The following is a 13603-nucleotide window of genomic DNA, read 5'->3' on the forward strand; positions in this document are numbered from 1 at the left end:
ATCTCTTACTGAACATGAGGTCGCGTATCCACGGCACAGCCTCAGAGGCCGCATTTCCGTGGAGCAAAATTTCAAAACCTTCTTTGTGCCGCTATGTTGGCACACTTAAAAGAAACGCAGGTGGAAGAAAATTGAAGCTCACCGTTACATATTTCCTTATTAGTAGGCATGCAGCTTCGAGGTGTTAATCCTCATACACTAGCCAAGAATCACCGCTGTGATTCTTGGCTAGTGTGTAGGTGTCAGGTAGCTTGATTGTTTTATGATGCATCAGTTTTCTGGCACTTTTTAGGGCCACCGTGGGAACTAGGTCAGAGGCAAATCACAAAGGCTGATTGTTCTGATGAAGCAAAATGACAAGTGGAAGACATAAGGGGAGGTTACGGTGGAGGCAGGTGGCAATGGCTGGACAGGGGTGGGAGCAGTGTGCGGGGAAGGGAGAATAGCAGGAAAGTTGGGAACCAGTCTGTGGCTTTTGAATCACATTCTCAACGGATTTAGTCTAATGGGCCATGTAGATCTAGGCGCCCTAACGACTTTGCATGGCTCTCGCTAAATGTTTTTGGAGTTCACAGTTTTTCGATGGGATTCGGAAGTGTGCTTTGAGAAAGGGGTAATTTTGGACTTTGAACTCAAACTAGGTGACGCGCATCGTGTCAGTCATCTGAATATACTCCTCTTGACAGGTCACATGGTGCAGAGCACTTTTTGAATTGACGTTTGGAAAAACTCGCACTGAGCTCTCAACTGTTTCTTCTGACTTTGACAGTATGCTGCGTTCAGTGGTTTTGGTGTTCCTGCTGGGACTATGCCTGGTCTTGGAGACGCTGGGGACGACCGAGCGACAGTGCGACTCCTGGAACGCCACAGTCATTGCCGAGAGCTCCCCCATGCGGTGAGTGCTGGTGCTGTTCGCCATATCCAAGCTGGGTGTGATGAGTGTGCTGTCTTTTGCACATGTGTCTAAGGTGGCCATGGTCTACTTTGGAACAGAAGCTGTGGGGTTTCTTATATGAGGAAAAGTGTTCATAATTTCCTTCATAGGTGTAGAAAGGCACCCACCTGTCGGAGACTTTGCATGGGGCTTGCTGTTCTTAATAACTGAAAGTAGGGTCAAGCAGTCGCATAAAAATTTGTTCTGAAGCCTCATGCTTGGCAGCACAAGCACCACAGACGCGGAGATACAATGGCAGGTTGATGTGGTAATGGCAGTGCCTTAACTGGTATATGTTTGTAATCAGGGAGCAGTTACTCTATGGCATCCACCCAAGTGCAGCCATACGGCTACAAAGGAAAGCTATACAGCTCTCTCAGAAACTTCGCAGTTAAAGAAAAATTCATCCTGGTCCGGGATTCGAACCCCGGACCACGGTTTCATAGGAGCAATCGCTCTTCCAACTGAGCTAATCGGCAAGGCAAGCTTATGGTAGGGCGAGAGCGAATTGATCAATAACTTGAAGTAGGAACAGTGTTGGTCAAATTTCTTAGGGGAATCCCCCAAACTCTTTTTTTTTAACTGCGAAGTTTCTGAGAAAGCTGTACAGCTTTCCTTTGTAACCGTATGTCTGCACTTGAGTGGATGCCATTGAGTTATTACTCCCTTATTACAAAACTACTCCACCTTGGGGGATTCCCCGAAAACTTTTGACCAAAACTGGCCTATGTTTGTGTTGTTTTAATTGTTGTTACCAAGCAGGTTGATGTGATCTTGGTAGTACATTAACTTGTATGTCTGTGCTTTGTTTTACTTCCTTGGCAGCATCAGTCTCATGTAACTCGATTGCCCCAGTAATGAGTATGACGAGTAAGGCTTTCAAAAATATACAGTGAGGGCGTAGTACTGAGGTGCAGTTTTTGTTCAGGAGCAGGAAATGTAATGGAAGGCACCTGGAACCTTACCTGGAAGTTGTGGAGAGAGCACGGAAGAGGTTCCAGGGCATCGGGACTGTGCTTTTGCCTCAGCTGATCCCTGCCGAGCAATGGAGTACGTGTTTTCTGGTATGTGTGGCAGTTTGGGATAAGTGTTTAGGGCTCCCAAGATATTGGAACAGTGTGTTAGGGTGTTATTCACAGTGGAGGTCAGCTTACGTTTGTGAAGGCGAGACTACGTTGATGGCGTTTATGATGCTGTTACTAGGGAAGATGTCAGGAAGGACCCTGTACTGATTGGAGGGTTTAGGGCTGATACACAGAATCATCACCGGGGCAAGGTTGCAGCTTTGATGTCTTAGTGTATTGTGCACCGTTCTCTCGGTGTAATACACAATGGGGATGCAGTGAACAGGGCAACACACCATATTTACACGATTGTAGGGCAATTTTTTTTCGCATTTATACGGTTTCAGAACTCATCTCATGTTATATTTGAAATATTAGAAAGTAAGGTGTGAAATAGAGGAAACTTTTTTCCTTGCTGCTGCTCTTGATAGCTACAACCTTCAGCACCAGGGTCGTCAGCTGCTAGGAGAAGCCAACTTTTCTATCACCTATGAATCGAGTGGCACACACGTGCATAGGAAAGGGTGGTTGTGAACTTTGACCTGGTGTACAAAAGAACGTGAAATCACTAAAAGAGTTCAGTTGATTAGGGAAAAGAAATAAGGATGAACAGGTACAGGACTGGCCAGTACAACACACGCAGTAGCGGTGGCAAGGCATTGTCACTGGCCACTGCTGCATGGAAGGAGGACTGCGTGTATTAACGCAACAGAGGCTTTGCTGGGGTCGACGATGGAGCAGGTGGATCTGTGTAGTGTTGTCTCTGAAATGATATCAATATATCCGTTTCCTCGGTATTTTTGTGAGCTGCCTCCACTTTTTTGTAAGCCCTTGGTACTTCATCTTTAAGTGACATGAACAAACAGTGGTCGCTTTATAATTTAACATATTTTTCTTTTTTGTGATGTTTAAAACTTACCTCCCGTCACATCACATTCGTGGTTGTGATGTATACATACATACAAATATGTTACTTTATTCAGTGACCTGATAATTTCCTAAAGGACAGCACATATTTGGTCTCTGAGCTCCTTGGTTTCATTACGGCATGCAGTGAAATGTTAACGAGCAAGAGCTGGGCACAACTTCACACTTCACATGGCAGTTTTGCCTATGAGAGCCGGCTCTAGGGACTTGGGTTGAAGGAGAAAAAGCAGTATTCACATCTCAGAGTGCAAAAGAATGCTCTGCCCAAATGTTCTCTCACCACAGGTGTGACAGGTGTATTCTCATGCTCGGGAGACATCACAAAGCTTGTTAGCCGTGCTGTCTAGTGGGAATTGATTCACTGGTAGGAATTAAGAATTGTCAGGTTCTCTTTATTCCACTGGCAGAATCGCACTGCACGTCCATGGGCGCTGACGTTTAATTGCTTCTTACCCGAATGCACTGCTAGGCGCCAGTGAGCAACGTTAGGCTGTGCACTAAAGACCAGGTGGGTCCGTTGCTTGATTCTCGCAGGAGGACTGTCCATGCATCTGTGAACGTGTTCAAAGAGAGCCCTCCCGGCTGCGACAGATTGCGAGTGAGCCTCTGGGAAGTGTGGAGAGGTGCTGCATCCCCTTGCACGGGCATGCACATCATACGTACGGGCCACGAGACGGAGGAGAACTTGGTCGTAGGTTTCTCTTGCTTGATCCTGCATTTGTCACAGTGTATATTGCCGCCCTACCCCTATCCTTTCTTCTGTCGCTCCACCTTTCTTTCCCTCTCCCTGTTCTTTTATTCCTGCTAGCTGCAGCTCAGGTGCTTCAGGTTTCGATGGCGGATGCCACGGCTAGCAGCATATTGTCCTTCCATTTTATTGCGAAAGCAATACTAGTTGCACTTTCAGCCCGTCGCGTAGCGAGGCTGGTGGCTACCATATTAGCATATTGGATTGGATTGAATTGCATTGGATTGGATTGTATAACCGATGCATCACCACAAGTCTATCCACAAGCACCACCACCAGCTACACTACCAGCTGAACCATGGCGTAGCTACGGATATTGCTTTCGCAATTACCGGGCTTAATTACCAAGCTAAGCCACAGCCATTTTTTAGATTTTTATTAATGATATATAACCATTAACAACATCTCTGAATACTGCTTGCAGTGCATTATAGTACACGTGTGTGCGGGCGTGTATTTTTTTCAGAAAGATCGTACATAGGTAGCATGGGCATATAAAACGCACATGTTCATTCGGTAAGCGCTACAAAAATGCACTGAACCTGCCTTTAGTAGAGAGAGAGAGATGCAAAAATACATGCTTGCAGCAGCTGTTGTGCGGAGACGATCCTAGTGCTCTGGCTAGCATGCTGCCTTCCCGTGGTGTACGTGCTAGAGCATTAGTTTATAGTTCGTTCCACCACTTTGCGTCGTTGTGAGTGCTGCTCACAACAAAGACTTCGACAGCGTGCCGAGATGCTGTGGTGTGAGTACAGGCATGGCGTTTTTACGTTTTGGTGAGAGCTGCGCTATGATCACTCGCTCGGTGAACTTGGCAGAACGTCAAAACGTTGCGAAACCAGTAGCAGTGCACCATGTTTCTGTAAAGTTATTTGCTTTCACACGATAGCTACCGCTCCAAACATTCGCACTGCGCACTCGTATGCGTCCTGTCAGTGAAGCAAGAAAGCTTGAATGGTAGATTCTTGGCAGTTGTTCACTTGCCCGTGTTCAAATAGGAGATGAGGGAAGTTCGACGCCACTTGTGCCTCGTCCTAAACAAGGGCTCCACGCACCGTGTTGAGTACTTAGAGCTTACTTGTGTAGAAATGAAGTTCCTTCCAGCAGATTAGATGCCTTTGATCCGGCTGCTTGACAGGGCGGGGCATTATCACCGGCGGCTGGAAGACAAGCTCTCCCTAGATTAAGAGTTTTCAAACTTTTTAGCCTTGGAGGGAGCCCCAATGTCTTTTAAGAGGTACTGTGGAACTTTGCATGTCTTGGCTCCCATCCTTTCCTGCCTGACATGCATGAAAAACAAAGCACAAAGATGCGTGACTCCTCAGAAACTGCCCACAATCAGTGAGCTATGACTGGCTATAGAGCGAAGCAGTTTGCTATGAGCAACCACAGTGTGCTTAGTCCCGAAATGAAGTGGTTAAGAGAAAGATTGGTTGGTTGAGGCATGCATGGATTTAAGTGCTCGGGCAACCTAAAAAGCGCTACAAGGAACCCAAGACTTCCATGGAACACAGTTTAAAAATCCCCTGTTCTAGACCTTTAGCTGCTGTGCCTAACTAAAGTGGAGTTATTCCAATTCTTCAAAATGTCATCTGCATTTTGGAATGCCTCATCAAAGCAGACCGGTGAGAACTGCTTTAGGAAAGCAGGCCTTGGAACAGCGGGGTCTGCAGCTGCTGTTCCTGAAGGGGTCGTAATAGAAGCAGCCAATTTGCCTAAATTTATGGAGAGCGCAGAGGGAAAAGCTGTTCAGAAGACATGCAGCACCTTTATGATGATGGCAAGCTGCACAATTTCTACCTTTCTGGAGACTCCTGCATCCTGGAGACCGACGACGCGATGGTAGAGCCTGTCGGAAATAAGGTAGCACTCTAGTAAGGTAGCACGAGTGTTACAGTTTCGGTTTCATGTTTTGTTTTGTGGCGCCACCCGGTGCCGACGGGATAGAACTTGCGATGCAGCAAGGCAATAAAAAGGACACAGCTCTAGGAGCAGTTGTTCGTTGCACAGTGGAGCACGGTGCATCATCGTCCGTTTCTTCGAGCCTAGCCGTTGACGGGACCGCCGAGCCGGTCCGCCTCTCGGCATTGCTCGGTCCACTAACTCGTTACAAGTGGCGACGAGGAGAAAAATTCAAGTTCAAGTTCGTCTTTCCTCCGCCCCTTCTGCGCACGTGAGTTCTTCGTTGTTCTGACGAATTCAACGCGCAAGAATTCCGTCATGCCAATGTTCGGCAACCTCGAAGCGTTCGACGGAGGAGGAGGAGATGCGTGGCCTTGCTACGTTGATCGCCTTAAAGCTTTTTTCATCGCGAATGACATCGCAGAAGCAAAAGAGAAGTCAGTCTTCTTTAGTTGTTGTGGACAGAAAACGTATGCTCTCTTGCGGGATCTCGTGAAGCCCGCCCAACCGCAAGACAAAACCTTGCAAGAAATTCTTTCTGTTCTTGGTGACCATTACTGCCCCAAACCATCTGCTGTCGCGCAGTGTTTTAGGTTCAACACGCGTGTTCGCGAGTCAGTCAGTAACTTTGTGGCGTCGCTCAAAAGCCTCTCTGAACATTGCAACTTCGGAACTGAGTTTAGCAACATGTTGAGGGACCGCATCGTGTGCGGCATCAACGACACAGCCGTGCAGACGAGGCTACTCGAGAAAGGAGACCTTACGTATGAAGACGCTGTACAAACTGCACTTGCCATAGAAGCTGCGAAGAAAGATGCCGGCGAGATAGCGAGCTCAAGCCGAATTGCGCTTCCCACTTATCAAGTCGCCGCATCAAAGGGGCATGTCACATGCTACCGCTGTGGGGACGAACACCTCGCGTCCGTGTGCAAGCACATCAGTAGTTCGTGCAATTACTGCAGGAAGCAGGGACACATTGCTCGAGTGTGCAACTCGAAGAAAAAGCACGCTTCGTCACGGAAGGGAAAATTCACAAAGCCACATGCGTCCGCGCCTCCGGCTCGCAAAACTTCGTGTGGAACTCATCCAGTCAACACTGTTGACAACGGCGTTTCTGCCGACGTGTTTGACATGTGGCCAGTCAACACCGTCGCGCCGTCACCACCCTTCACCGCAACAGTCAGCGTTTGCGGTAAGCCGCTCTGTATGTAGCTGGACACCGGTGCGAGCGTTTCTGTCATGAAAAAAATCGTCTTCAGGAGCTGCTACCGTCAGTATCTGTCATGCCGTCTGATGTACTCCTGCGAAGCTACTCGGGTGAGCTCACACAAGTTCAAGGTAGAGCGAATGTCACAGTGCAGTTTCGTGGCAGAAAAGCAGTGCTACCTTTATTCCTGACTGGGGAACGTTCACCTACACTTCTGGGCCGGAACTGGATTCGAGAACTGGGCATTGAGATTGCTCGCATGGAAGCAGACGTTCATGCTGTTTCTGATGTTGAGGACCTTCTTCAAGCGTTTCCTGAGGTGTTTGAACAGAGCCTGGGAACTTTCAAGGGTCCAGAAGCCACAATCCATGTTCCACAAGAGGCTGTACCAAAGTTCTTCAAGCCACGGCCACTGCCCTTTGCCCTGAAGGATGGGGTGTCACAAGAGCTTCAGCGCCTACAGAGGGAAGGCATCCTGGAGCCAGTCACTTCTTCAGCTTGGGCTGCACCAATTCTTCCAGTGGCCAAGAAAGATGGACGCGTCAGGATTTGCGGAGATTTCAAGATTACCGTTAATCCTGTGGCTGTGATGGAAAAGTATCCAATTCCAAGAATTGAGGACCTGTGGGCCATGCTGTCAGGAGGTGAGAAATTCACGAAGCTGGATTTGAGGGACGCCTACCAGCAAATAGTTCTTGACAAAGAATCTAGAAAGTATGTCACAATCTCCACACACAAGGGATTATTCCAGTATACACGTCTTCCTTTTGGCGTGTCATCAGCACCAGCCTTGTTCCAAAGGGAGATGGAGAACCTTTTCCGAGGGCTGCCACATGTTGCAGTATATTTCGATGACATCCTTGTCACTGGCTCGAATGACTCGGAGCATCTTCGCAACCTCAGTGCGGTCCTATCTAGACTTCGTGATGTTGGACTTAAGTTGAAGTTCGACAAGTGTCATTTTTTCGTCCGACAAGTTGAATACCTCGGGCACATCATAAGCAAACAAGGCCTGTCTCCAAGTTTGAGCAAGGTATCTGCCATCCTTCATGCACCTGCACCCCGGGGCATCAAGGAGCTTCAAAGTTTTTTGGGACTTGTGAACTTCTACAGGGCGTTTCCAGCCACCCATCAACTGAGTGTGACACCAGCTTGTCTGTTTCTGTGGACTCTGACCTCACTGTGAGTGCTACTAGTGGCACAGAAGAGACAACTGTGACCGTGACTGGTGGTACAGAAGAGACTGCTATGAACTCTCCCAAGTCAGCGTGCAGCACGCCTCAGTTGCGAAGAAGCATGAGAAGCCGCAAGCCAGTGCAGCGCTACTCTCCATAATGCTCTTCTCTTCTTGAACAAACTAATGGGGGAGGACTGTTACAGTTTCGGTTTCATGTTTTGTTTTGTGGCGCCACCCGGTGCCGACGGGATAGAACTTGCGAGGCAGCAAGGCAATAAAAAGGACACAGCTCTAGGAGCAGTTGTTCGTTGCGCAGTGGAGCGCGGTGCATCATCGTCCGTTTCTTCGAGCCTAGCCGTTGACGGGACCGCCGAGCCGGTCCGCCTCTCGGCATTGCTCGGTCCACTAACTCATTACAACAAGCAGCACTCTTATGAAACTATGATGAGCAGTACGATGAAACTGGGAATTTTGGCTTTCCAGTGAAGAATAGCTGAGTGTCAAGAATGTGCCATCGTGGAGTGCCATTCTGCAGCCGGTACTTATATATCATGGGAGCCGTCGCGGTGGCTCAGTGATGATGGTGCTTGGCTGCTAACCCGAAAGAAGCGGGTTCAGTCTTGGCCGCGGCGGTCGCGTTTCGATGGAGGCAAAATGCTAGAGGCCTGTGCACTGTGGGATTTGAGTGCTCGTTAAAGAACCCCAGGTGCTTGAAATAGCATGTCCCTCATAGCCTGAGTTGCTTTGGGACGTTAAACCTCATTAACGAAACCAAACCAGCGTTATTCATCATGCATCGTGAAGGTGCGCCGAAGGGACAGGCGCATAGGTGGGTTGGTATTTCTACCTGTAGCATTTACCGGGGCTATGTCATTTAGGTGAATTCACCCTGCAACTGGTGGAATTGCAGACCAGCACCTGCCAGCTGCCATGTGTTGAAGAGAGAACGAGTGACGACGCTTTTGTTGACTCAACTTGTGGCCTCAAAAGAAGGAAGAGACTCAGTGACAGGAGACGATGAGGCATATTGTCTGGCTGTTCATGACCTCCTGCAGACACTGAACAGCCGCACCGTGATGATTTTTATGAGCAGCTACTGTGCAAACTTGAGTCCAGAAATACCTCATTGGGCAAAGATGTTCTGGGCATATGCGCAGGACGAGACCCACGTGTCTTCTCGGTTCGTGCACCAACTGATAAGCTGGTTCGTTTCTGAGCTAGATAAAACTGAGAGCATTGCCACCTTTACACCTATTAGCTGGAAGTAGGCATGTTTCATGTCAGAGGATGGTGCTCTTTGTACTGGGTGGAGCATAACCTTCTATATCCGCAGAGTGAGTTCAGGAGGGAGGTTGCGGATCCAAGAATGGGTTTCGATATATATTTGAATATTTGCAGATCTGCAATAAGGGAGTAGTTGCTCATTAGTATCCACTCAACTGCAGCCACAAAGGTACAAAGGAAAGGTGATGAAACCTTCAAGCCATGTAGCTGGGCTTGGGTGGATGCTAATGAGTGATTAGTCTTTTTTTACAAATCTACTCCACCTTGGCAGATTCCCCTAAACATTGGGCCAGCACTGTTCCCACTTCCAAGTTATTGATCAGTTCGCTCTCGCCCTACTATATACAAGGCTTCCCGGTTAGCTCAGTTATTAAAGCTACTCTTCCGGTGAAGCAGTGGTCCTGTGTTCAAACCCCGGACCAAGACTTAATTTTTATCTGAAAGCTGTACCACTTTACTTTGCAGCCAAATGGCTATGCTTGGATGGACCTCAATGAGTAATTATTTTTTGGAAGCTAGTCAGAGTCACTTAGTCAGAGCCACGCTTTCGTCACTTCCACACCACACATCATGTCACTGATATTACAGCAGAATGTGTGATGCTACTGCAGGTCATCCTGCATATCATGCCGTTAGCCAATTCCACGCTTGCACACTGCAGAGCTCACTCCTCGCTGCCAGAGTTCGTTTCCCGTGTGATGCTCGTAAAGGCAGATAGAGGGAACTCGGGGGGAGAATTGAATGGAAGTGATCACCTCCAATTGCCCCCACTCCCCCGACCCCACAACCCGCCTCTTTACTAGGGTTAGTGATGTCGTTTCATCCGCAGCGGACATGGCTGCTTTTTAGGCATGATCCCACTTCTTTGCGAACCACCTCAGCAGGAATGAATCCAATAACTTGCCAATAACTTTTGCAGCAACAGTCAGGTAGAGAAATTGGCAAGGTCATCCAAGCCAGTCGTCGAATTGAAGCCATTTCAGTTCAAGTTGGCAACAACGACGAATACTCGGCCGTTTGTGGCAGCGCTGTTCACTTGCATCTATGTAAGTTCGAGAAATCGAACTTTTGGACTCCACAGACTCCTGCTGGTGTCTGTTTTAGACTGAAAAGGTCTTTTTAATTTCACAGGGTTCGAAATATTGATTGTTGATATGTTCACATTCCCTAAGGAGCATGACGGTTTTTCAGTGAAGTCCAAAATATTGTACTAGTCTTAATTATCACAGTCTGAAAAATTTGTCAGCTGCTGTAGTTTCGAAGTTGGACTAACATTTTTTTCAAGGATCGCAAGATGTATGCTGTCTGCAGCCTTTACACTGCGGGTGATTTTGCGGGGTGCATTCCGAAATATAATTTTGGAAGATAAATATGAAAGGTAAATAGGAAAGAAAATCTTATTTAACTAAACCCAGCAGTTCACAAAACTGACTGTAGCGCGTTAGGTAAATCCTGGTTCCATGCTGCCCTTCTGTGTAAGTGAAAACTGAGGTTTGGCATTCTGAAACTGGCTTCTTGATGTATGGCTTGCAAGGAATTGGAAGTGAGGTTGATGAACGAATCCCTTTCCTTTTTTCCTTCCAGAACTCTTCCGTGGCCGTACTGTTTGAGAACGTGACTGCAGGGAACTACTGTGTGCGGGTGAGTTGGCAATCAAATTTTCAGTTCATCATTGCGGTGTGGTATAATTTTCGATCCAATACTGACAGCGCAATCTCATTTGTGTGGTCCTAAGGAAGTAGTTTGTCGAGTATCCTATGTTGTTTGGTTTTGGTTTTGTGGGGTTTAACGTCCCAAAGCGACTAAGGCTATGAGAGACGCCGTAGTGGAGGGCTCCGGAAATTTCGACCACCTGGGGTTCTTTAACGTGCACTGACATCGCACAGTACACGGGTCTCTAGAATTTCTCCTGCAAAGAAATTCTAGCCACCGCGGCCGGGATCGAACCCGCGTCTTTTGGGTCAGCAGCCGAGCACCATAGTCACTGAGCCACCGCGGCGACTGTCGTATGTTGTATTTCCAGTTGATACTTTGTTGTTCTCTTGGGATTCCGGCATCTTACGTTGCATCTTACGCAAGGTGGAAGCTTGAAAGTGTGTTTGTTTATCTATTTACCATAGATTGTAAAACATTTTATTCGCCGGGAAGAGCTTGGCAAGAGGTCGCGTTAAGTGGTCGAGAGTACATAGCCCTCGACGACTTTGTCAGCCCACTCCACCGCCAAAACTTGCGTTCTGGGGTCAGAGCTAGCCAGCACGGTCTCCCACCGCTCGAGAGAAGGAGCTGTAACTAGATCACCCGGAGGTGGCTCTATTTTGCAGTCCCACAGGATGTGATCGTAGGTAGCACGTTGGCCACAGTGTTTGCAGTTTGGGTTGTAAAGATCTGGATAAATGTGCGCGAGGAGTGATGGGGTGCGTATCGATCTCGTCTGTAGACGACGCCACGTAACCTCTTGTTCTTTAGTAAGTCTTTTGTCTGGAGGGGGGAAAATTCTCCTCTCTAGTTTAAAATGATTGGTGAGATCATGATATGTGATCATGGAGTCCTTCGTGAAATTCAAGGAGCCAGACTCATCCACTGCCCGGTCGACGAAACCTCGGGCTTTATTGTGGGCTGCCTCGTTCCCCGGATTCCCCGAATGGGCTGGGACCCATATCAATTGGGAATAATTTGGTGAGAATTTGGTTACGTTAAGGATTCTAAGGGAGATGTTTGTAATTCGCCCTTTAGCGAAATTATTGATACCCATTTTGGAATCGCTGAAGATGATGCTCCCTTGGGTATGCGCTAGGGCGAGGGCAATAGCCGCCTCTTCTGCCGTTTCAGAGGATTTCGTTTTGATTGTCGCCGAGACGATGTGGTCACCATTCTCGTTCACAACCACAATTGCAAAGGCATTGGTATTTTTGTATTCTGCCGCATCTACATAAAGTGTTCCAGCGCACTGTCTGTATTTGTTATGTAAGGCTTTGGCTCTTGCTTGTCTTCTACCCTCATGGTGTACGGGGTGCATGTTTTTGGGGAGTGGTTTGATTAGTAGGGCCGTCCTATAGTCGCGGGGTAAGTCTACTTTAGCATCGTTATTCGTAGGTTGAAAGTTAATTCCGAGCCTGGTAAGAATACTCCTGCCAGTTCTGGAATTGGCTAATCGCGCTGTTTGAGCCATTAAATGGGCTTCTTTCAGTTCGTTGTAGGTGTTATGTATTCATAACCTCATAAGCCTTTCGGTTGAGGCATTTAGTGGGAGTCCTAACGCAGCCTTATAGGCCTGCCGTATCATGCTATCCAATTTGTCCTTTTCTGCTTTCGAAAATTTGAGATAAGGGGTGGCATAGAGTATCCTGCTTAGCGCAAAGGCCTGCACTAGTCGGCATAAATCTCTTTCCCTCACCCCTTGTCTGCGGTTAGCTATGCGGCGGATTAATCGCGCCGTCGCTTCTACCGTGCGTTTTAGCTTAGTGAGTGTGTCAGTATTCTTTCCATTCGTTTGTAAATACAACCCCAGTATTCTCATGGTCTGTACCTCTTTGACAGATCGTCCATTAACATAGACGTTTATTTGCGGGGGGGATGTCGTGGTACGCCTAGCTCTTTGTTTACGACGGATCACGAAGAGTTCAGATTTTTGCTCAGAACAAGTGAGGCCGGATTCCCATGCGCATGCCTCAATGATGTCCACTGCTGCTTGGAGTGTGTCTTCTATGTAGCCTTCGCATCCTTTGGTTACCCAAAGTGTGATGTCATCTGCATAGAACGTGTGATGTAGGTCTGGTATTTGTGCCAGTTTGGGGGGAATTTTGATGAGGGAGAGGTTAAAAAGGAAAGGGGACAGGACGGAGCCCTGTGGCGTTCCTTTACTTCCTAGTGTGATTGGGGCAGACTCTATTGTTCCGACCGTTATCACTGCTGTTCTGTTAGTGAGGAAGGATCGGATGTAGTTGTACGTCCTTTCTCCGGGGTTGATTTCTGACAAGTTTGTCAAAATGGCTTTGTGGGTGACGTTGTCGAAAGCTTTAACAAGGTCTAAACCCAATATTGCTTTCGTTCCTGTTCCCTCGTCAGCTTCAATTATGTCCTTGTTAAGCTGCAAGAGTATGTCCTGGGTAGATAGTTGGGCCCTGAATCCTAACATTGTTTCAGGTAGGAGGTTCATGTCCTCCGCATAGTTTTGGAGCCTATTGAGGATGACATGCTCCATGAGTTTGCCTAGGCATGATGTTAATGAAATTGGGCGTAGATTCTCAGTGCTGAGTTTCTTACCCGCTTTAGGAATAAAAGTGATTTTCGCGTGTTTCCACTCTGGTGGTATGTTGCCTGCATGCCAGTATTTGTTCATAAGGTCTGTAACCGCCGTGAT

General features: G+C 47.7%; 1 protein-coding gene across 1 annotated transcript in view; it reads left to right on the forward strand.

Moving 5' to 3' along the window:
• The first annotated feature begins 6262 nt into the window (after positions 1-6262).
• The window catches only part of LOC149336894 (uncharacterized), a 30515-nt gene continuing 23174 nt past the window's right edge, over positions 6263-13603 (forward strand). The window contains exons 1-4 of the mRNA XM_089554266.1: positions 6263-6767; positions 7052-7426; positions 9015-9139; positions 10828-10884. Coding sequence (XP_089410392.1) covers positions 6263-6767; positions 7052-7426; positions 9015-9139; positions 10828-10884 — 1062 coding nt within the window. The remainder of the gene's footprint in view (positions 6768-7051; positions 7427-9014; positions 9140-10827; positions 10885-13603) is intronic.

The sequence above is a fragment of the Amblyomma mixtum genome, chromosome 7 (genome assembly GCF_055824585.1).
Source record: "Amblyomma mixtum isolate Tamu chromosome 7, ASM5582458v1, whole genome shotgun sequence".
Taxonomy (NCBI): Eukaryota; Metazoa; Arthropoda; class Arachnida; order Ixodida; family Ixodidae; genus Amblyomma; species Amblyomma mixtum.